General features: G+C 45.8%; 1 protein-coding gene across 1 annotated transcript in view; it reads right to left on the bottom strand.

Moving 5' to 3' along the window:
• DMBT1 (deleted in malignant brain tumors 1) overlaps positions 1-25,304 on the bottom strand; it is a 306,433-nt gene that overhangs the window by 7,558 nt on the left and 273,571 nt on the right. The window contains exons 35-38 of the mRNA XM_029610571.1: positions 18,803-19,120; positions 11,565-11,882; positions 10,535-10,549; positions 2,713-2,751 (exon numbers count right to left, since the gene is read on the bottom strand). Coding sequence (XP_029466431.1) covers positions 2,713-2,751; positions 10,535-10,549; positions 11,565-11,882; positions 18,803-19,120 — 690 coding nt within the window. The remainder of the gene's footprint in view (positions 1-2,712; positions 2,752-10,534; positions 10,550-11,564; positions 11,883-18,802; positions 19,121-25,304) is intronic.

Here is a 25,304-nt window from a genome sequence, read left to right as displayed (position 1 = left end):
CACCCGGTTTAATTTCGTGGTTGGCTACCGACCGGCCGAGAAGAATGTCAAGGCCGATGCCCTATCGCGGGTATTCAAATCAACGGAAGGCTCAGAGGAACCGCGATACATCATCGAGCCATCCCGCATCCTCTTGTCTGCTACCACGTCAATCCCTCCAGGGAAAACCTTAGTTCCCCCGGGCTTGCAGAAACAAGTTTTGGCATGGGCCCACGATTCCCGCTGATCTGGTCACCCAGGGCAATCCTGGACACTACAGACCCTGCGCCGCTATTACTGGTGGCCAAAGGTCAACAAGGATGTCCGAGCGTACGTAGAATCCTGTCAGTCCTGCACCCGCCATAAGAGAATCTTTGGCTCGACCCCAGGCTTACTTCAGCCGCTACCTATGCCCTCCGTACCATGGACTCATGTGGCTACCAACTTCGTGGTGGACTTGCCACGATCCAGCGGCAACACCGTGATCTGGGTGGTCGTCGACCGTTTCAGCAAAATGGCACAAAATGTGCCATTTTGCTGAAACGGTCGACGATGCCACAGCTGGCCCAGCTGTTCGTCCAGCATATCTTCCGGCTGCACGGCCTGCCTCAAAGCATTCTGTCGGATCGAGGGCCTCAATTCACTGCCAAGTTCTGGAGGGCCCTCTGTCAAAATTTTGACGTCACCTTGGATTATACATCAGGCTATCACCCTCAGACCAATGGTCTCGTGGAGAGAACCAACCAGACGTTGAAGCAGTTCCTCCGCATCTACGTTAATGAGAAGCAAGATGACTGGGCTAGCTTGCTACCTTGGGCCGAATTCGCTCTTAACTCCCATCTCTCCGCGGCTACCGGATCTTCCCCGTTCCAAATAGTGTATGGGAAGCAGCCGCGTCCGCCTCTGCCCGTGCCCATCGCAGTGCTATCCCCGGTAGCCCAGCTCTCTGCCGAATAACTACACCGACAGTGGGTATCCACACAACGCGCCCTGATCAAGGCCAGTCAGGCGGCAAAAAGGTATGCTGACCAATGAAGAAGGCCGTATCCACCTCTCCGCCCAGGCCAAAAAGTTTGGTTAAGCATGCAATTCATCCGCCTGAAGCTACCATCAGTGCGTCTAGCCCCGCGATTCATCGGGCCGTTTCCCATCATCCGACAGGTGGGTGCAGTCTCTTACCAACTGCGCCTTCCCCCGTCCCTCAAGATACATAACACCTTTCACGTATCCCTCCTGAAGCCTTTAGTACTGTCATGGCCTTCCAGCACGCCGCCGACTCCTCAACCAGTTGCCTCCGAGGATGATCTCACCTACCAGGTCCGGGAGGTTTTAGATGTGAGGAAGCAGCGAAAGAAGTGGGAGTACCTGCTAGCGTAGGAAGGCTTCGGCCCAGAGGAGAACTCCTGGGAACAATTGACCAACATACTGGATCGGGGATTGCTGGAGCAGTTCCACCACGATCATCCGGATAAACCCTAAAAGGGGGGGGGGGTACTGTTGTGTTCCGCGCCCGTGGCCATCCACGGGCGTGGCCCCCTATCTCCACCACAGCGGCGACCCGCCGTGGCAACTCCTGACATGCTCCCCGGAGCCGGTGCCCATCACCCCTGGGATGGTCCGCGGTCTGGCCGCCCGCTGGGGAGCCGTCCCTGTGCCTCCCTCACGGAGTTCTGCTGGCTTTCCTCCTCCTCGGAAATCCAAGATGGCCACCGCCATCTTTAGGCGTGAGGCCACGCCCCCCTGCTGGATTTAAAGGGACCTGATCCCTTTAATAATACTCACCTGCTTCCAATGATCCAATGAGCTTCCTCTGCTCATTCCTCGACTTGGCAACGTCCTCCAATGCTGTCTAGTCTGCTTGCTTCGGTGAGTTCCTTGTGCTCGGACTCTGGTTCCTGTTTCGTCTTGGTGTTCCTGGCTCCTGACTTCGGATTGGCTTATGGTGATTCTCTGGCTCCTGACTTTGGATTGGCTTACGGTGAGTCTCTGGTTCCTGACTTCGGATTGGCAAGTGGTGATTCTCTGGTACACGACTTCGGACTGGTGAGTGTCGACCCTCTGGCACCCGACCTAGGACTCCTTCAAGACCACCGTCTCCAAAGGCCCACCTAAGTCCCAGTGGCCCGGGTTCCTACGGGCTCCTCCTGGGGGGACTGCGGGCTTCCAGGGCGAAGCTCCAGTTGGCCTTTGCACCGTTGCTCTGACCTCTCTAGGTCCACCTAAGTCCCAATGCAAATAATGCAAGGACGTTTTCCCTGCCAGGCTGAAGACAATAATTAGTGCAAAATTTCAGGTTTCATTTTCCTTTGGTTATTGCTGCCAGGACAATCTATCTGCGGTATTTGCGTCTGTTTCTGTGAGCTCAACAACTCAAAAGCAAACCAACTCCCATAGATCTGAAATTGCAATATGCACAGGATATTTTCCTCTCCCCGGGATCTCCTCCTGACAATGCTGGTAAAAGTAGGCACAGATAGTTCTCCAATAACCTGAAACTCCCACAAGGCCGTAACACTTCAGGCCATGTGATTACATAGAAGAAGAAGATTTGAAACGTAACTGAGGACATTCAGCACAATCCATGGGACCCAGGATCCTAACCCAATGTACAATTTAGCACTTTGGGAAGAGAAACCTCTGGGATGGGACGTCTGGTGTCCTGTGAGGCTGCGTGATTTGTATCACAGATTCAAAAGGGGCAATGTGATTATTACCTGAGATAATGTCACTTACCAGCTGTAAAAGTTGGTCCTGGGGAGGGTCTTGAAGTAGCTACGAATGAAAAGGAAACATAACCCAGCAGTATAAACAGGAGAGTTTTGATCAATTCTCTTTTATAACATTAATCAACCCTTCAACTCTAATACAATACAAAGAGGAGAGGGAAGGAGAGACACGGGAAATCTGGGACATTTCGGCAGTTTAAGAATAATAAGAAACAAGATTTCCTGACCATGTCCTCAGAGGTTCTTTTATTTCTGGAGGTGATGTTCCCTTTCTTGCTGTTTAATTTATCTGCACCCTCTCACCCAACTTCAAGCAGGTTTAGAGGCTCTGCTTATCCCTTTCTCCCTTGGGCACCCAAGCAAGCTCCCTTCACTGATGGCTTTACTTCCTGCAGCTCTCAGGCCCTGGAACCACTCTCACCACATTCTGTGCATTCTGTTCCCTCCTTCCCACAATCTAAGAAAAGCATGAAGATCCTTCCTTTCCTCTAACTTCATGATCCTTCAATGGTGCGATTAGCATCAGCTAAGAAAACTAAAAAGTCATGGGATAGGAGGCGATGTCCTTTCGTGGATTACAAACTGGTTAAAAGACAGGAAACATAGAATAGGATTAAATGGTCAATTTTCTCAGTGGAAAAGGGTAAACAGTGGAGTGCCTCAGGGATCTGTTCTTGGACCGGTGCTTTTTAATATATTTATAAATAATCTGGAAACGAATACGATGCTGACAACAGATCTACCTTTCCCAGGTGGGAGAGTACAGAGGCGTCTACATGACAAGCGAGCATTGACAGAAATGTGAGAGGTCCTCTTATAGGTATTTCTTCTCTGGAGGATAAGAGGTTTATAGTTGATAAGAAACCTCTTGTTTGAGTTTCTTATGTGGAGGCAGAGCTGCTATAGCAGTTACTTTAGAGAGCAGTGAACCCCCATCTAATCAGATGTAAATATCCTGTAATCTCTGACAGCTGGAATCCCAGAATAAACGTTTGTCGGTTTTATGATAATGTTTTGTGTGAGACCCTCTTTTATCTCAAGGTGTGATTCCTCCGATCTGGGTATCAATACATAGGGAATGGGAAAGCACTCAGAGGGGGTTACAGAGGGGATACAGGGTTCCTGGTTTTCTCTTTCCAGCTTGGGAAATATTGTGCTTACCTCTGTGCCAGGTGCACTCCAACATCTCCTCTTCCTATTCCTTTATTGAACCAGAGAAAGATGAGCTAGGGGCCCGTGAAGGGATCACAACTCAATATAAACATTTCCCGTTACTCCTATGTGCTAAATTGTGTGTGGTACATATGGGCTTTTACACTGAGAGGTTGATTTGGTAAATTTATTTACACTTTTTATTTATTATTATAAGGAAAAAAGACACCAAATACACATAAATGTAAATGAAAAAGGGTAATACCAGGCCTACATCATCCTGTCTAGAATCAACTTAGTGACCCCAGTGATTAGGAAGCTCATGATGTGGTCACTATCCTAGCCTGTGATGGAGAGAAGAGGAGATTTCTCTGTGGGAAAAGCCTTAATGTCAAATCCTTCACTTACCCGAGTGCTGAGACGCTGTTAGGATAAAAAGAAAAGAAAATGTCAGTGTCCAGAGAAACCTCCCCAGGAAATCACACACTCCAGGTCTTCCAGGAGATGCATTTTACTTCTCAGATTGAATATTTTCATTTAATTAATCATCTTTGGAGATGTACATTTGTTGAGAAATGACAAGAATAATGCAGCGAAACAATCTTTTCTTACTTGTTGTTTCAAATGAAAACCCCCCAGTAATGCTGGATTTTTATTTTCACCTTTAATGCAGTCCCTGGCTGCTGCTACCTCTGCCAAAGCTCCAATCCCCTACCTCCCCCCAATACAGAGAGAAAACCTCCCAAATTAACCACGTCATCCTGCCCATCTTTTTCCATCTCACAGGTCACAGAAATCAAAATGGGACACAAGCAATCTCTCGAAAATCCCATCTCGCTGGTTCATGATTCAAATTGTCCCCTGCAGAGAGGGCAGGAGTGGGAGTGGGAGGATGGGGAAGATCTAGAAAGGCACTAGGGAGGATTTGAGAAGAGATCCTGGCTCCTTACATTCCTTTACTTTCTTTTTTTCCTTTTTCCCTTTGATTTTTATTTCATTTCAAGTTAATGAAACAAGCAAATGAGATATTAAACAATTTGAGAAAATAAGAAACAGCTTTGTAGTCTGAGCACATGATGTATGTAGTATTATGCACTGACTTTCTGAGGCACCTCATCTCTGCTGTATTCCTGAATACTAGTTTTTAGACAAAGAAAGCAGAGGACCCTGACTATGTGCTGGAATGCAATGAGTCAACACCCCAGACCCATTAGCTGATTGGTCTAATACATACTCAAATCAAATGTACCACTCTTATCTAAAAACAAGACTTTGAATATGCTCTGATTGGTCAGTATGAAGGGTTTATAATGCTATGCACACTGCTGGAAGAGTTGAGTAACTGGGTGTTAATACAATCGTTGTAAGGACCTGTGTTACTCCCTGGGACAAATTATTTCCTCATGCTTTGTTCCGGTCCCTGCCCCTTTGTCTTTCTCTAATAAAGTTTGGTTTCAGGTTACAATCTGCTTGCAGTTTCTCTCGAATCAACATTTTGGTAGCAGAGGATGGTTTTTCGTCTGCAGCTGTGATTTGAATCTTCCTGACTGAACAGACCAGACAATAGAAAACTTCACAGGTACTCAGGCTTGGCCAGATAGCGGTCCGGACGCATATTACGAGCTCTGGGATTGGAACGTCTCAGGGACGTTGTCTCGAGGGAAGTTGCGCAAGACTCGGATAGACATTTCGGCTAGGACTTCATCACGAGTATAATTGTTAAATCTTTGGGTTGGTTCTCTCAAAGGGGAGGGCCACTATGGAAGATAAGATGCCTGGGGTAGCTACACTGTTTTTTGTTTTTGTTTAAGCAGGCTGTCTCAGTCACTCTGCTTGAAGCCCCACAGTTGCCGTTAACTGAAACGGAGGTATACACCAGAATAACAGCTCGGTGTGATATTCGTCCAGGTAAGAAAACACTCTCTTTCTTATAAGAGAGAGCTCTCAAATTTTACTATATTTACCCATTGGTAAATTGTTGTTATGACTAAGTTCTGGTCAGGAAAGTTAGGAGGTACAAAAGATGCTGTAGAGGTCAGCAAGACATGTCCGTTAGAACGTATTATTTCTTTGCACAAGCCAGATGAGAAGTTAATTTGCCTCTGGTTTGTTATAATTCTAGTATATTTAGAAAAAGAACTTGAATCTAATCAATCCCCACCCCCGTACACCGTTGTTACTGACCCCCAGTGTACTCAACGGTGTTTAAAGCAGAGTACAAAGCCATCACCTTTAGAGGAAACAGTTACTGCAGTGGGGTATTCACATTTGGTCCCCACTGCACCCCTGGAGGAGGAACCCCAATGGAATCCCATGGCACCTACTAATATGCTGATGTCTGAGACTGTTAAGGTAGAAGGGACTCTACACTGTGTCCTCGTTGGAGAGAGTATTACCCCAAAGGATTGACACAAACCTATTGAGGAAGAAAGGGGTACACGTCCTGCTGGATCAGATTCGTGCAGCCCTGCCTCTATCCTATCATGTCCTGCAGATTCCTTGGACCCCATGCTTCCTTTATCCCAAACTCCCCACTTCCTTACCTTACCTGTGTCCCCACACTCCCTAGTCCCTCTCTGTTCCCACCCATTTTTAACTCTGAACTGATGAGCGTAAGGCTCAACGCCATTCCTGTATCACCCCAGAGGACACCCCAAACTCAGAGGACACCCTAGATACAGAAGTGAAAACAGAGTGTTTATGGCCACCAAAGCCATTCATGCTCCAGCAGATAATGTTGCAAGAGGGGTCCCTCCGCCCACTCCGCCCACTCCGCCCCCTCTTTCACCGACTCCTAAGCAATTTAACAAAAAAAAGCCCCAATCCGTTGCATGGCTGGACACTTACTTTAAGCCCACTTTAAGCCCACAAATGAGAGCTTATTCCCTCGAAGGATCCCTGACCACAAATGACTTTAATACAGCCTTTAGTGCCATAAGCAATAATCCTGGCATTTCGTTGTTACAGCATTAACCCCGACAGGAGTGGAACTTGGGCAAGCCACTGTGTAAACTTACATTAAAGATATTTTGTATGGCTTGTTATCCTGTAAGAGCCTCCTTCCCTTTCCCCCTTCTTTCCGTGATACCCCCAGTTCCTAAGTTTCTAAAAACCCCCAGTATTTGTTTGTCTATCTATCCTGCGGTACCGTTTTTTCTCTTATCTTTTTCTCACATCTTAATTAAGGTGATCTCCATGCACTAGCATTCTTTAATATTCTTTGTTGCTTCGTCTATATTTTGCTTTCAATAATGTTTCCAGAAATGGATGGCAAATCGCAGGCATTGTTTTATGTGACTTGTTTTGTTTGAAGTTCTTGGCAAAAACATTTCCTGGTGTTAGTGCTTAAAAAGTCTAATGACACTGGTAGTTAGGGGGTTAATTGAGCAGAATCATAACAGAGAAAAAAAAAGAGAAGAGGAAGGAGGGGTTGAATCAGCATGTGGGCTTCCTTCTGTGCAGGTGACCGGAGAGAAAGAAAAAGAAAAAAAAATTAGGTTTCGTTTGTTTAAAGAAACAGAGCATTCCTATTGAAGGTGTGCGTATATGCCTAAAGATGGAAGTGTGGCATGGTTATGCTTATTAGATTGTTTTGAAATTACAAAGAGACATTGAAAAAATTATGATTCTTTAATGTGCAATTATTGGTGGAGGTTGGCACACAGCGTTCACTAACCATTACATTTCAGGCAACCTCTCAAGCTTTTTCTTGCAAATCCTAATTGCGTGGTATTTCACATTGAATTTCAGCTGCTGAATTTATTCTCCAAGGTTGAAATCTAAAATTGGTATTATTCCACAAAGCACCTTGTGGTAGCGCCTCCTAGTGGATGCATATCATCATTCTTTTTATTACTTTTTTGTATGCTAGCTTTTATTTTTCAGGTCAACGGCCTTCCTGTCATGAAAGAATTAAGGCGATATTTAATTTTCCTAAGTTTTTTCAGTTTTATTTTCTTTTTCCATTTTTAAACAGAATTCTGGTTTTTGTTTTTCTGGCATTTCTCAGACATTTTTCAAACACCTTTTTGGTTTACCTTTACTTTTGTTTTCATTTTTGAGCTCATAATATGTGTTAACTGTTGTCTGTCTTGATGTTATGAAGACATTGTATGAATATTTGTGAAATAAATGGATATATGTTGGTCTTGTGAAACATGTTCTATGTATTGTCTACCATACCTGAGTTGTCTGTGGTTCTGTTTATTACATTTGACTTCTGCTGCATCAATTTGAATTTGTATTGCTTTATTACAAACACATGTTCTATAAACACACATATTTAACTTGGGCCTTGATTAGCGAAAGATTATTAGACCCTACTGAATAAAATGAGTATTCCATTGATTGTCAGAATTCAGAGCTCGTCTGGGCGAGCCAGCCCAACATTATATCATTATATGACCTGAGTTATCTACTCATTTGGCCTTATTTCTTCTCTGTTTTATGTTTTGTTATTCTTTACCCTGATGTAGTTTTCTTGATCATATGAATTAATGTACCTTGATCTGCCATGTGATAATTGATTGTTATATGTATCTAGTTATTATGCCTTTTTGCAAATTCCATGATTTAGATTTCCTAAATCAATTATATAATTTGAGGTCATGCAATTTTTATACTTGTAGATATTTCCAGTCCTAAAATTTCTATTATGTGATTGCTTGAAATGTTCTTCTATCTCTATCTATAAGCTAGTTTGTTTACATTTGGGATTCCAGAGGGCAATATATAATTTTTCCTTATTTCTGGTTTTTCATTCTACTACATTTCTTTCTTTTCCTGTGCAGAGACTCACACTGATGGTTTACCTACCCTATGACGTACATTATTTTGTTTTAGACCACATAGCATGCTAAAGACTTTCTCACAGAGTCAGCTGTCACTTGTTTCAGTGATTATCCCCAATTACACTCAGACACCCCCCCCCCCCCCCCCCGATCTAAGAGGAGTATTATTCCAGCTTCCCCAGAAGCAGCCGAATATGAAACAGTATAACTAGCCCTCAACTACATTAACAGCATATACCCTTTTACCAAAACTCGTTTAGATGCCTTCTCCTCCACTGCTGTGTTACCTCTTGGACAGGTGACTGCCACAGTTGAATTAGGAATGTCCATACAGCAATTGCTTTCCCTGCAACATGTTGTTGTCATAGAACTAAATAGCGCCATCAATACCCTGCAGGACCAGCGTGATGTATTGGACTTCTGCTATGCCTTTGCCTACCATGCATATGCCTCTGCCTTTGACGATTTGAATCTTCCATTGCTGCAGCCATGCCCAGGATTCCCAGACTAAGAATTATGGTCAACTCTTCATCTGCAGTGCAAGATCAAGTCACTATTCTCGTCAGTGCTTGATGATGGACATGCATGAGTTTCCCCATGAATCAGATGGGTAGGGAAAAACAGTGAGCTTAGCTGAGGATGGGTAAGATTTCTTCACCTAAGGCTAGCTTAGGATGAAAGGGACAACCTAAGACAGGCAGCCATGACCCCGCCCATATGTGAAGGGTTTCTAGGCGAACCCTTCAAGAGGGGGATGTATGTAGTATTATGCACTGACTTTCTGAGGCACCTCATTTCTGCTGTATTCCTGAATACTAGTTTTTAGACAAAGAAAGCAGAGGACCCTGACTATCTGCTGGAATGCAATGAGTCGACACCCCAGACCCACTAGCTGATTAGTCTAATACATACTCAAATCAAATGTTGCACTCTTATTTAAAAACAACACTCTGAATATGCTCTGATTGGTCAATATGAAGGGTTTATAATGCTATGCACACCACTGGAAGAGTTGAGTAACTGTGTGTTAATACGATTGTTTTGAGGACCTGTGTTACTCCCTGGGACAAATTATTTCCTCATGCTTTGTTCCGGTCCCTGTCCCTTTGTCTTTGTCTTTCTCTAATAAAGTTTGGTTTCAGGTTACAATTGGCCTGCAGTTTCTCTCGAATCAACAATACCTTACAATCTTTTGTATGTGTCTAGGATTAACCTGAGCAGAAAGCAAAAGGTTTTATTAAGGAAAGCTGCAGAAGATGGGCCCCAGGATAACAATAAACTCATGGGAACTCATCAGCCGAGACGTCCCTCCATTCATGGAAATTTTCTCAGTGTCTGATGAAACTGCAGCTAATAATGTTTTGGGGATTGTCCATTGAACCTGCGAGAGGGAATGGGAAAGCACTCAGAGGGGGTTACAGAGGGGATACAGGGTTCCTGGTTTTCTCTTTCCAGCTTGGGAAATATTGTGCTTACCTCTGTGCCAGGTGCACTACAACATCTCCTCTTCCTATTCCTTTAGTGAACCAGAGATAGATGAGCTAGGGGCCCGTAAAGGGATCACAACTCAATATAAACATTTCCCGTTAATCCTATGTGCTAAATTGTGTGTGGTACATATGGTCTTTTACGCTGAGAGGTTGGATTCTGATTTGGTAAATTTATTTACACTATTTTTATTTATTATTATAAGAAAAAATACACCAAATAAATACATATAAATGTAAATGCAAAAGGGTAATACCAGGCCTTCATCATCCTGTCTAGAAGCAGCTTAGTGACCCCAGTGATTAGGAAGCTCATGATGTGGTCACTATCCTAGCCTGTGATGGAGAGAAGAGGAAATTTCTCTGTGGGAAAAGCCTTAATGTTAAATCCTTCACTTACCCGAGTGCTGAGACGCTGTTAGGATAAAAAGAAAAGAAAATGTCAGTGTCCAGAGAAACCTCCCCAGGAAACTCACACACTCCAGGTCTTCTAGGAGATGCATTTTACTTCTCAGATTGAATATTTTCATTTAAGTAATCATCTTTGGAGATGTACATTTGTTGAGAAATGACAAGAAAAATGCAGTGAAACAATCTTTTCTTACTTGCTGTTTCATACAAAACCCCCCAGTAATGCTGGATTTTTATTTTCACGTTTAATGCAGTCCCTGGCTGCCGCTACCTCTGCCAAAGCCCCAATCCCTACCTCCCCCCAATACAGAGTGAAAACCCCAAAAATCATCCATGTCATCCTGCCCATCTTTATCCATCTCACAGGTCGCAGAAATCAAAATGGGACACAAGCAATCTCTCGAAAATCCCACCTCACTGGCTCTCAATTCAAATTGTCCCCTGCAGAGAGGGCAGGAGTGGGAGTGGGAGGATGAGGAAGACCTAGAGAGGCACTAGGGAGGATTGGAGAAGAGATCCTGACTCCTTTCCTTTCTTTTATTCCTTTTTCCCTTTGATTTTTATTTCATTTCAAGTTAATGAAACAAGCAAATGAAATATTAAACAATTTGAGAAAAATGAAACAGCTTTGTAGTCTGAGCACATACCTTACAATCTTTTGTATGTATCTAAGATTAACCTGAGCGGGAAACAAAAGGTTTTATTAAGGAAAGCTGCAGAAGATGGGCCCCAGGATAACAATAAACTCATGGCAACTCGTCAGCCAAGACGTCCCTCCATTCATGGAGTTTTTCTCAGGGTCTGATGAAACTGCAGCTAATAATGTTTTGGGGATTTTCCATTGAACCTGCTGTCCCTGGGCAGATCCGTTTCCTCTCCAGGGCTAAGGCGTTTGTATTATAGGCACCTGGAAGTCAACCTTGGCTCTGTAGAAAGGAATACTCTGAGCCTACAGATCTCTACGATGACACATACAGGAGTAACTGAGATCTCACGTGATGGGAGAGGGGAAACAGTACCTGAGCAGATGGCACCGGCGTCTTCATGATGACCACAGTTATGCACTTTCCATCCACGGCTGGAGCACTGTCCCAGGAACCACTCGTCTCCTCTGCACTGCACATCATCCAGAAGAATATCTCCTGTGCCTTGACCAAAATGGGCACTGCCAGGAGCTGCAACAGCAGAACCGCAGCCCAGCTGTCTGCACACAGCATTTGCATCATTTGTATCCCACAGGTCATCACAAACCGATCCCCATTTTCCAGCATGGTAAACTTCAACACGCCCTGCACATCTGTGTGAGCCATTCACCAACCGCACCTCATGCATAGAATCTACAGGCACAAGAGGAGCAAATGTTTTAAGCAGAAATGTGGTGCATTTTTCTCATTCTACAGGGTCTGAATTAGGTAAGTAAAGTCCTCACTTCTAGTTTTAGAGACTGATAACTATTTATTTATTTTCTGAATGTGTAAATCTCTTTTCCAATCTGGAACTGTACAAGTTGGGATATACAAGATCTAAAATAAAAACTTTATAGATAAATACAACTTTATAATAAATCAAACAACAGCAGCAGCAATGTAGAAACAACAATCAGATAAACATACTGTTAGGGTTTGTGGGTATGTGGGCCCTGGGCCGAGGTGAGAGATGGTACCGCCCACGGGGAGGAGCCTTATGAGCCTCACCGTCGGGAGGCGAGGTCTCAGATGCTGGGTGCGTGGAACAGCAGGTACTGGAAAGAGAGTGACACTGCCCATGGAGTGGGGAGTGTATCAGGAACGTCACACAGACACAGAGGTGCCACGGGGTCTGTGAAGTGGGGTATACCCAAAGAGGATTTCTTTGTAGAGATGATATGGCAATGGTCTGTATAGCAGTGTACACCGATGAGGGGTCCTCAGTTAGAGATGATACGGTAATGGTCCGCAAGTGGAGTACTCACTGTAGAAGTAGCTATAGTTCCAGAGGAGGCCCCGGGGAGCGGGGCAGGCAGTGGCCATAGGCGCAAGGCCCTCCGAGAAGCGGATAGCCAGAGACGAGGAAAGGGCCCCCAGGAGCGGGTACCCAGGACATCTCACGCCGAAGAAGCAAAAGCTGGAACGGGAAGTCCGTAGTGAGCGAAGAGGATTCAGCAATGAGGGAACTCGTTGACAAGTCGTAGGCAGACAGGGCCAGCCGGCTTAAGAGTCCACGATGAATGACCTCATCCGGGGGGAACATCCCCGAGGTTCCTGCCATGACGTGCATGAGACTGGCCCTAGAGCGCGCGTGTGCCTAAGGACTCCAAGGGAAATATGGCAGTCGGCAGCGTCCACACCGTCCAGGGAGGCCCAGGGAACAGGGGCAGGCAGGTTGGCGATAGCTGGTGGAGGCAGCCAGTCTATCCCATGAAGTCAGTGCAGTGAGGCAAGAGGTGAGCAACAGCGGTCGCAGCCATCTTCGACCGTACGGGCGTAACAGTACCCCCCTTCTTAGGGCCCCTCCCTGAGAGTTTGGGTTTTCTTGGATGAGAAGCATGGAACTGCTTGATCAGATCTTTGTCAAGGATCCCAGCTGTTCTCTTCAGGACCAAATCCTTCCAAGAGATCAAATATTCTTATTGCCTCCCACGCTTCCTCACGTCCAGGATGTCCTGTACCTGATACGTAATGTCCTCCTCTAACGCCAGAGGTTGGGGCTCAGGTGATCGGACCCAGTGATCCCAAGTGATCGGACCCAGCCGGCGAAGTTCCGAAAAAGGCCCAATGTATCTGGGAGCAAAGCGGGCTGAAGGCAGTTTCAAGTGAATAAAGTAAGTGCTGAGCCACACCTTGTCTCCAGGATTAAACTGTGGAGCTGGCCGATGATGGGCATCATAGAACTTCTTTGACTTCTGGGCGGCTTGCTGTATAAGTTGTTTGGTGTGTTCCCAAAGTTGATGTAACTCTTGTGTAGAAGCCTGTGCCACCGGAGAAGACACAGACAGAGGTAGTGGAAGAGCAGGCAGAGGCTGGCATCCGTACTCTACTTGAAAGGGTGATGACCCAGTAGATGTAGACTGGTGGGAGTTCAAGGCGAACTCAGCTCAGGGTAGTAAAGCAGACCAGTCATTCTGGTGAGAGTTCACATACGCCCGAAGAAATTGTTTCAGAGTTCAGTTTGTCCTCTCTGTCTGACCATTGGCCTGCGGGTGATAGGCTGACGTGAGGTCCAAGGCAATATCGAATTTTTTACATAGTGACCTCCAAAACCTGGCCATAAATTGAACACCTCAATCAGAGAGTATATGTCTCGGGAGTCCATGGAGGCAAAAGATGTAGGTGAATGAACAATTTTGCTAATTCCGGAGCTGAAGGAAGACCAGGTAACACCACAAAGTGAGCCATCTTTGAAAATCGGTCCACGGTAACCCAAATGGTGTTGTTGCCACTGGGAGGAAGTAGGTCCACAATGAAATTTGTGGTTATGTGTGTCCACGGCTCACTACGTGCAGGAAGAGGTTGAGGAGACCCCAAGGATGGCCTGCCGGCGGCTTCTGACGAGCGCAAGTGGGACATGATTCCACATATGCTTGAGTGTCCTTCTTCATGGTTGTCTACCAATAGAATCTCTGGAGGATAGAAAGAATTCTAGCTTGTCCAGGGATGGCCTGCCAGCAAGGAATCATGCGCCCAGTGGAGGATTTTCCTTCTAAGTGGTCAGGGAACCATCGTCTTCCCAGCTGGTATTGTGAGTGTGGTGGAGAGGAGAACTTTAGTTGGATCAGTGATGTCGTGGAATAACCGGAATGTCTTCTGTGGTGAAAGAATGAGAGAGTGCATCGGCTCAAGCGTTCTTATTGGCTGGCCAGTATCATAGTAGATAGGCGATCCAGTAGAACCGAAGGAAGACAACAAAGGGTATGCCACAAAGAAGCCTTTTTCAATTCTTTATTGATGGAGACGTAAAAAAACTGCCTGACTCTGGCCGAGTTTCGCCACTTAAAGTGGCTGCCTCAGGGGCTATAAAAAATACATATATAAAAACATTAAATCATAAATACATAAAAGAAATCATAAAATTATTCAAAACAGACAAATAATCTGAAATAAATAATAAAATCATAAATACAACAGCATGACCTCAATCACATAAATATGACACTTATAAAAACATAAAAAAAGAATAAAAGTAACAGAGCAATTAAAATAAGCATGTAAGCATCATCAATCTAAAAACTGGAGGATATCTGCAAAATGAGGGCAGTAAAATTCTATATGTGAGAAGAATATCAAAAACTAATAAATAATTCTACATTCTAACATAAGATGGCATATCAACAATCGAGGGTTTGAGGAAAGAGTCTATGAATGTGGATAGGGGTTCTAATAAAGAGCCTATAGCTGCTACAACCCGGTGGGTTAGTGAGAGATTTGTGGATCTTGTATTTTTTATAGCCCCTGAGGCAGCCACTTTAAGTGGCGAAACTCGGCTAGAGTCGGGCAGTTTTTTACGTCTCCATCAATAAAGAATTGAAAAAGGCTTCTTTGTGGCATCCCCTTTGTTGTCTTCCTTCAGTATCATAGTAGGAAATTGAACCGAATAAAAAAGAGAGATCAGCGGGCCTGCCTGTGATTAAGATGTTGAGCATGGTGCAGGTACTTGAGGTTCTTGTTGCCAGTATATACCGTGATCTGGTGCATGAGCCAGGGGCGCCACTCCTCAAAGGCCAGTTTAATCGCCAGTAATTCCTTGTCCCTGATTCCATAATTACGCTCAGCCAGGAAGAAGAGTCGGGAGAAGAAAGAACATGGGTGCAAGGTGTGATTGGCTGAATGCTGGCTGAGTACTACACCAACACCAACGTCCAAAGCGTCTACTTCAATGATGAAGGGTCGTCGGGGGTCAGGGTGACACAAGCATGGTTCTCGTAGGAATGCCTCCTTGAGCTTCTGGAAGGCGGTCACAGCCTCGGGTGACCATTGAGAGGGATTGGCTCCCTTACGAGTCATGGTTGTGAGTGAGGCAGTCAGTGTTGAATAATGATGGATGAACGACCTGTAGTAATTCGTAAAACCAAGAAATCTTTGGTTGAGGCCAATCGCGAATACTCTTGGGGGTAGATTTTAAAAAAGTGCGCCTTCACGTACTTTTGTTGGCGCATCAGGCGCAAACAAAAGTACGCTGGATTTTAGTAGATACGCGCGTAGCCGCTAAAATCCTGGATCGGCGCGCGCAAGGCTGCCGATTTCGTGTAGCCGGCGCGCGCCGAGCCGCGCAGCCTACCTCCGTTCCCTCCGAGGCCGCTCCGAAATCAGAGCGGCCTCGGAGAGAATTCTCTTTCGCCCTCCCCTCACCTTCCCCTCCCTTCCTCTACCTAACCCACCCCCCCGGCCCTGTCTAAACCCCCCCCTACCTTTGTCGGGGGATTTACGCCTCCCGGAGGGATGGGGACCGTGGAGAAAGTAATTTCACCTAGTAATGGTTTGCCATGAATGGAGGAAAGCAGTAATGGTGTTGGTGTACGGATGGTGGGAATCCAAAGGTGTTCCACAAGTTGTCTTAGGATAAAATTTCCACCGGCCCCGGAGTCCACCAATGCCAGGGTGTGAAATTCCTGAGCGTCCGAATTAATTGAGACAGGCAGAGCTAACGGAGGAGAGGGTGAAGTCAGGCCTAGGAGAAGTCCTCCGTTAGAACCTAGGCCTGGGAGTTTCCCAGACAGAGTGGACAGGAGGGTACCGTGGAGCTCCTCCCCATGGGCGGTACCATCTCTCACCTTGGCTCAGGACCCACATACCCACAAACCCTAAAAGATTTCCAAGTCCATGGACTTGGCCCAGGTTTCGGCGCTTCAGGCCATCCCTGGCCTGGACCAGTGAATTACAGAACAGCAAAATATTCTGGAGACTTTGGCTTGTGCCATAAATCAATTGAGCAATCGGCTGGACTCCATCTCAATGCCTGCCAAGCCAAGCTCAGCTTCACATGCACCACCATTCCAGCCTACAGTACCCTTGCCAGCACCCCCTCGTTTCGCAGGTGATCTCTTGTTGTGTAGGGGCTTCTTGAACCAGTGCAACATGCACTTTTCTTTACAACCTGCATATTTCCCTGATGTAGTTTCCAAGACAACATACATCTTGTCCCTTCTGGATGGAAAAGCGTTGGCCTGGGCGTCACCCCTTTGGGAGCGAATGGATCCGATCCTCCACGACTTGCCGGTTGCCCTACTTTGCTCCGTATTTGACAACCCAGGCCGAAAGGCCATCTCCGGATCTATGCTTCTGCATCTGCAACAAGGTTCCAGATCTCTGACCGATTATGTCATCGAGTTTAGGACTCTCTCGTCTGAATTGCACTGGGACCTGGGCTACCTGCGTGCTATATTCCTCGAAGGTCTGAGCCCGCGTATCAAGGACAAATTAGCAGCAAGCGAACTCCCTGAGGCTTTGGATTCGCATATAGACCTTGCCGGTCGCATGAGGCCAGAGGATCGTGAGCCAGAGGCCGGAGGATCGTGAGCATTCACATGAGGCCAGAGGATCCAAGAGGATGGCTTCAGGTGCTCCATGCATTCACCCGACATCGTCCACTCAGACCACTACTACACAAAACACTGAGGAAGAAGAACCGATGCAAATAGGTCGTAGTCATCTATCCTCAAAGGAAAAGCGTCGTCGTCAAAGATCTGGTCTTTGTAAGTATTGTGGTCTCAGCTGCTGGGTGCGTGGAACAGCAGGTACTGGAGAGAGAGCGACACTGCCCATGGAGTGGGGAATGTATCAGGAACGTCACACAGACACAGAGGTGCCACAGGTTCTGTGAAGTGGGGTATACCCAAAGAGGATTCCTCTGTAGAGATGATACGGCAATGGTCCATAGACCGGGGTACGCCGGTGAGGGTTCCTCAGTAGAGATGATACGACAATGGTCCGCAGAGCAGGTACACCGATGAGAGTTCTCAGTAGAGATGATATGGTAATGGTCCGCAAGTGGAGTACTCACTGAAGTAGCTATAGTTCCAGAGGAGGCCCCGGGGAGCGGGGCAGGCAGTGGTCCTAGGCGCAAGGCTCCGAGGAGTGGCTAGCCAGAGATGAGGAAAGGGCCCCCGAGGAGCGGGTACCCGGGACGTCTCACGCCATGGAAGCAGGAGCTGGAATGGGAAGTCCGTAGTGAGTGAAGTGGATTCAGCAATGAGGGAACTCGTTGCCAAGTCGTAGGCAGACAGGGTTAGCCAGCTTAAGAGTCCACGATAAATGATGTCATCCAGGGGGAACGCCCCCGAGGTTCCTGCCATGACGTGCATAAGACTGGCCCGAGAGCACGTGCGTGCCTAAGGAACTCCGAGGGCAAGATGGCGGTTGGCAGCATCCACGCCATCCAGGGAGGACTGGGAACAGGGGCACGCAGGCAGGCGATAGCTGACGGATGCCGCGAGTCAACCCCACGAAGTCAGTGCAGTGAGGCAAGAGGTGAGCGACAGCAGTCACAGTAGTCTGCGACCAACGGGCGTAATACATACAGAGGGGAATTCTCAAACTGCCCCATAGCGGTAACATCTGCGTATTCAACCTGTTTTTATGCATGTAAAAGGCTTTAAATATTCCCAAAGGGGGCAATAATCAATCTGCCCTCTTTGGTGCAAATACTGCAGGGACATTTCCCACGCCAGGCTAAAGACAACAATTAGTGCACAATTTCATGTTTCCTTTTCCTTTGGTTATTGCTGCCAGGACAATCTAGCTGCGGTATTTGCATCTGTTTCTGTGAGTTCAACAACTCAAAAGCAAACCAGCCCCCATAGATGTGAAATTGCAATATGCACAGGATATTTTCCTCTCCCCGGGATCTCCTCCTGACAATGCAGGTAAAAGCAGGCACAGATAGTTCTCCAATAACCTGAAGCTCCCACAAGGACGTAACACTTTAGGCCATCTGATTAGATAGAAGAAGAAGATTTGAAAAGTAACTGAGGACCCACAGCTCAATCCATGGGATCCAGGATCCTAACCCTGCTCTCATCAGCTCCATCCATAGCAGGGAGAAGCTTATGAGAACTAAAACTTTATTTACATTACAGGATCTTATTCAAACCACGTGTTAAATGATCTGATTTCACAATCCAATCAGCTTCCATGAGGCAAGGATTACTCCAAAGAAGAAATACTTTTCCAGAACAAAGAATAAAGCTACATCCTTCTCTGAAACTGTCCATACTGCTCAAAGGCTACGCTGACACATACAGGAGTAACTGAGATCTCACGTGACGGGAGACAGGAAACGCTACCTGAGCAGATGGCACCAGCGTCTTCATGATGACCACAGTTATGCACTTTCCATCCACGGCTGGAGCACTGGGACAGGAACCACTCGTCTCCTCTGCACTGCACATCATCCAGAAGAATATCTCCTGTGCCTTGACCAAAATGGGCACTGCCAGGAGCCGCAACAGCAGAACCGCAGCCCAGCTGTCTGCATACAGCATTTGCATCATTTGTATCCCACAGGTCATCACAAACCGATCCCCATTTTCCAGCATGGTAAACTTCAACACGCCCTGCACATCTGTGTGAGCCATTCACCAACCGCACCTCATGCATAGAATCTACAGGCACAAGAGGAGCGAATGTTTTAAGCAGAAATGTGGTGCATTTTTCTCATTCTACAGGCTCTGAATTAGGTAAGTACAGTCCTCGCTTCTAGTTTTAGAGACTAATAACTATTTATTTATTTTCTGAACGTGTAAATCTCTTTTCCAAACTGGAACTGTTCAAGCTGGATATACACGATCTAAAATAAAAACTTTGTAGATGAATGCAACTTTATAATAAATCAAGCAACAGCAGCAGCAATGTAGAAACAATAATCAGATAAGCATACAGAGGGGAATTCTCAAACTGCCCTCAGAGCGATAAAATCTGCGTATTCAACCTGATTTTACGCTTGTAAAAGGCTTTAAATACTACCAAAGGGCGCAATAATCAATCTTCCCTCTTTGGTGCAAATACTGCAAGGACCTTTTCCACGCCAGGCTAAAGACAATAATTAGTGCAAAATTTCACGTTTCCTTTTCCTTTGGTTATTGCTGCCAGGACAATCTAGCTGCGGTATTTCCGTCTGTTTCTGTGAGTTCAACCACTCAAAAGCAAACCAACCCCAATAGATCTGAAATTGCAATATGCAAAGGATATTTTCCTCTCCCCGGGATCTCCTCCTGACAATGCCGGTAAAAGTAGGCACAGATAGTTCTCCAATAACCTGAAGCTCCCACAAGGCCGTAACACTTGAGGCTATCTGATTATTTATTTGTTTGTTTGTTTTTATATACCGGTGTTCAATTTTACATATCACATCGGTTTATATACAACTTGGTGCAGGAAGTCAAGGATTCAGCAACTATTTACAGGTGTAGCTATTGTATATCATATTGGTATACAGGAACTGTGGAGCAGCTAGGCTCAGGAACTTTTATTGTCTATTATAAAATTACTAACAACTGTACCTGTTCTATGCCCGGGCGGAGAGCCTTTTTATTGGCACATCTGCTCTTGTTTTGAGCAGAATTTCCCTAGAAATTCACTGTAAGAGTGTCCCTTCCACATACACACACCCTCATGCAGGCTCCCTCACTCTCTGGCACACACACACACATCCCCTCATATAGGCTCCCTCTCTCAAACCCACAGTCAAGCATCCCGCGCAATTCCCCTCTTACCAACCAAGCTGTCCCTCGCACTCCCCCACACTCCCTCTCCTCTCTCACACACATTCTCTCTCACTGGCATCCCCCCCCCAATGCTCTCTCTCACACCCTCCCCACCCCCCTCTGACCAACCATGCTCTCTGTCACACCCCCTCTCTCACACACACACACACACACCTCCCCTCATATAGGCTTCCTGTCTCTGAAACCCACACTCAAGCATCCCCCCACCCACCTTCTCTTATCTCCCATGCTCTCTCTCTCACACCCTCCCCACCCACCTCTCACCAACCATGCTCTCTGTCACCCCCTCTCTCACATACACATTCTCTCTCACCAGCATCCCCCCTGCTCTCTCATAGCCTCCCCAACCCCGCTCACCAACCATGCTCTCTGTCACCCCCCTCTCTCACACACACATCCTCTCTCACCAGCATTCCCCCACATGCTCTCTCTCACACCCTCCCTACCCCCCTCTCACAAACCATGCTTTCTGTCACCCCCCCTCTCTCACACACACATTGTCTCTCACCGGCATCCCCCCCTTGCTCTGTATCACACCCTTCTCTGTCACCCTCCCCTCCCCGACAAACATTATCTCTCACCGGCAAGCCGCAGGACCCGCGCCATTCGCAGCGAAGATGAAGGCCTGGTGCGCCATTCGTGACACACGGGGGGGCCTTCCATTTTCAGCATGATCAGAAAATAGCAGCGGAGATCAGAAAATAGCAGTGGAGACCCCGGCATGCCACGAACAGAGCGTGTTCCCTGGCACACGCTCCATTTGCAGTGAAGATGAAGGCCCAGGCGTGCCGATCACAGCACACAGGGCCTTCCCTTTTCACCACGAACGGCGCACTGGGCCTTCCTCCTCGCCGTGAATGGAGCATGTGGCACGGGAAGCGCTCCATTCGCGGCATGCCAGGGTCTCCTCTGCTATATTCTGCCTCTCCCGCAATGGCCGCTGTCCTTCCTACCCGTGGTGTGTTTGAGCCTCGAAGGCAGCCAGGAAGCCACCTGCGCCATCTATCGGCAGGCTGGGAAACATGCAGCCCGATATATTATAGCGCCATCTATTGGCAGGCTGGGAAACATGCAGCCCGATATATTATAGCGCCATCTATCGGCAGGCTGGGAAACATGCAGCCCGATATATTATAGCGCCATCTATTGACGGGCTCCAGAACATCTGCGATCACTGACGGACACACTCCAAGCCCGATATATTATGGATGACTGTGACAAATAGGTAGTTGACTAGTAGATCAGCCTATTAGATATTGCATGGAATCAGTTATTATTGATGAGTGATTAGACAGGAGTTCGGGGGGTAGGATATATAACTAGATGATGGTTATGTGGTAGCGGTGAGGTTTTTCCATGGTTGTGGGTTTTATGGCTTGGTTTAGGGTTCGTTTATTTTTATTGCTGGAAAGGCTTTGTGGAATAGCCAGGTTTTAAGATTTTTCTTGAACGACTGAGTAGATGGATCTGTTTGTAGTTCTGTGGGGAGTTTGTTCCAAAGGGTGGGGCTGGCAATTGACAGTGTTCGTTCCCTTGTTGATATCCAGTGAGTTGCTTTTGGGGATGGTGTTTGTAGAAGACCAGAGTTTGAGAAGCAAAGATTCCATCGGGGAGTGTGGAGGTGTAGGGGGGTGGTTAGCCAGTTGGATTTGTCATTGTGGAGGATTTTGTGTATGACGATTAGAGTCTTGTACTGTATTCTCTGAGGAGGTTCTGGAAGCCAAATTTAGGCTCTTAGGTAGAAAGCTTAAATCCAGAACCTCCAGGGTGGCTTTCTCTGAAATGCTCCCTGTTCCACGCGCAGGTCACCAGAGGCAGGCAGAGCTCTGGAGTCTCAATGCGTGGATGAGACGATGGTGCAAGGAAAAGGGATTCAGTTTTGTTAGGAACTGGGGAATCTTTTGGGGAAAGGGGAGTCTCTTCCGAAGGGATGGGCTCCACCTTAACCAGGGTGGAACCAGACTGCTGGCTCTAACCTTTAAAAAGGAGATAGAGCAGCTTTTAAACTAGAACAAAGGGGAAAGCCGACAGTCGCTCAGCAGCACATGGTTCGGAGAGAGTTATCTTCAAAGGATACTAATGATGCATTAGAATTAGGGCATCCCGACAGTGAGGTTCCAATAATAAGAAAAGTAGTCCAAGTGCCTGTAACTAAAAACTCACCTGAGCTAAAAAATTCTAACTTATCCCTATCAATTAAAAAGCAGAATGAAAATACAAACAAAAAACAAACTTTGAAATGTTTATATGCTAATGCCAGAAGTCTAAGAAGTAAGATGGGAGAATTAGAATGTATAGCAGTGAATAATGACATAGACTTAATTGGCATCTCAGAGACATGGTGGAAAGAGGATAACCAATGGGACAGTGCTATACCGGGGTACAAATTATATCGCAATGACAGAGAGGAGCACCCGGGAGGCAGTGTGGCGCTTTATGTCCGGGATGGCATAGAGTCCAACAGGATAAACATCCTGCATGAGACTAAATACAAAATTGAATCTTTATGGGTAGAAATCCCTTGTGTGTCGGGGAAGACTATAGTGATAGGAGTAAACTACCGTCCACCTGGTCAAGATGGTGAGTCGGACAGTGAAATGCTAAGAGAAATTAGGGAAGCTAACCAAATTGGTAGTGAGGTAATAATGGGAGACTTCAATTACCCCAATATTGACTGTGTAAATGTATCGCCGGGACACGCTAGAGAGATAACATTCCTGGATGGAATAAATGATAGCTTTATGGAGCAATTGGTTCAGGAACCGACGAGAGAGGGAGCAATTTTAGATCTAATTCTCAGTGGAGCACAGGACTTGGTAAGAGAGGTAACGGTGGTGGGGCCGCTTGGCAATAGTGATCATAATATGATCAAATTTGATTTAATGACTGGAAGAAGAACAGTTTGCAAATCCAAGGCTCTCGTGCTAAACTTTCAAAAGGGAAACTTTGATAAAATGAGAAAAATTGTTAGAAAAAAACTGAAAGGAGCAGCTACAAAAGTAAAAAATGTCCAAGAGGCGTGGTCATTATTAAAAAAATACCATTCTAGAAGCACAGTCCAGATGTATTCCACACATTAAGAAAGGTGGAAAGAAGGCAAAACGATTACCGGCATGGTTAAAAGGGGAGGTGAAAGAAGCTATTTTAGCCAAAAGATCTTCATTCAAAAACTGGAAGAAGGATCCAACAGAAGAAAATAGGATAAAGCATAAACATTGGCAAGTTAAATGTAAGACATTGATAAGACAGGCTAAGAGAGAATTTGAAAAGAAGTTGGCCGTAGAGGCAAAAACTCACAGTAAAAACTTTTTAAAATATATCCGAAGTAGAAATCCTGTGAGGGAGTCAGTTGGACTGTTAGATGATCGAGGGGTTAAAGGGGCACTTAAAGAAGATAAGGCCATCGCGGAAAGATTAAATGATTTCTTTGCTTCAGTGTTTACTGAAGAGGATGTTGCGGAGGTACCCATAATGGAGAAGGTTTTCATGGGTAATGAGTCAGATGGACTGAATCAAATCACGGTGAACCTAGAAGATATGGTAGGCCTGATTGTCAAACTGAAGAGTAGTAAATCACCTGGACCGGATGGTATACACACCAGAGTTCTGAAAGAACTAAAAAATGAAATTTCAGACCTATTAGTAAAAATTTGTAAACTATCATTAAAATCATCCATTGTACCTGAAGACTGGAGGATAGCAAATGTAACCCCAATATTTAAAAAGGGCTCCAGGGGCGATCCTGGAAATTACAGACCGGTTAGCCTGACTTCAGTGCCAGGAAAAATAGTGGAAAGTGTTCTAAACATCAAAATCACAGAACATATAGAAAGACATGGTTTAATGGAACAAAGTCAGCATGGCTTTACCCAGGGCAAGTCTTGCCTCACAAATCTGCTTCACGTTTTTGAAGGAGTTAATAAACATGTAGATAAAGGTGAACCAGTAGATATAGTGTACTTGGATTTTCAGAAGGCGTTTGACAAAGTTCCTCATGAGAGGCTTCTAGGAAAAGTAAAAAGTCATGGGATAGGTGGCGATGTCCTTTCATGGATTGCAAACTGGCTAAAAGACAGGAAACAGAGAGTAGGATTAAATGGACTATTTTCTCAGTGGAATGGAGTGGACAGTGGAGTGCCTCAGGGATCTGTATTGGGACCCTTACTTTTCAATATATTTACAAATGATCTGGAAAGAAATACGACGAGTGAGATAATCAAATTTGCAGATGACACAAAATTGTTCAGAGTAGTTAAATCACAAGCAGATTGTGATAAATTGCAGGAAGACCTTGTGAGACTGGAAAATTGGGCATCCAAATGGCAGATGAAATTTAATGTGGATAAGTGAAAGGGGATGCATATAGGGAAAAATAACCCATGCTATAATTACACAATGTTGGGTTCCATATTAGGTGCTACAACCCAAGAACGAGATCTAGGTGTCATAGTGGATAACACATTGAAATTGTCGGTTCAGTGTGATGTGGCAGTCAAAAAAGCAAACAGAATGTTGGGAATTATTAGAAAGGGAATGGTGAATAAAACGGAAAATGTCATAATGCCTCTGTATCGCTCCATGGTGAGACCGCACCTTGAAAACTGTGTACAATTCTGGTCGCCGCATCTCAAAAAAGATATAATTGCGATGGAGAAGGTACAGAGAAGGGCAACCAAAATGATAAGGGGAATGGAACAACTCCCCTATGAGGAAAGACTAAAGAGGTTAGGACTTTTCAGCTTGGAGAAGAGACGACTGAGGGGGGATATGATAGAGGTGTTTAAAATCATGAGAGGTCTAGAACGGGTAGATGTGAATCGGTTATTTAAGGGTTTAAGGGTTTAAGGGTGGAAGCTGAGAATCCTTGTAGTAGGGCATTGCAGTAGTCGTGTTTAGAAAAGAGAAGAGCCTGTAGAACTGTTCAAAAGTCTTGTGGGTATAGAAGTGGTTTGAGTTTTCTTTGGATTTGGAGTTTGTGGAATCCATCTCATAGTATTTGTTAATGTGTTTTTTGAAGTTTAATTGGCTGTCTAGGACGACGCCAAGGCTTTTTACTGTGGAG

This window comes from Rhinatrema bivittatum, chromosome 7 (genome assembly GCF_901001135.1).
Source record: "Rhinatrema bivittatum chromosome 7, aRhiBiv1.1, whole genome shotgun sequence".
Lineage (NCBI taxonomy): Eukaryota > Metazoa > Chordata > Amphibia > Gymnophiona > Rhinatrematidae > Rhinatrema > Rhinatrema bivittatum.
Note: the sequence above shows the minus strand (reverse complement) of the source record. Positions and strands in the feature narration are given on the sequence as shown.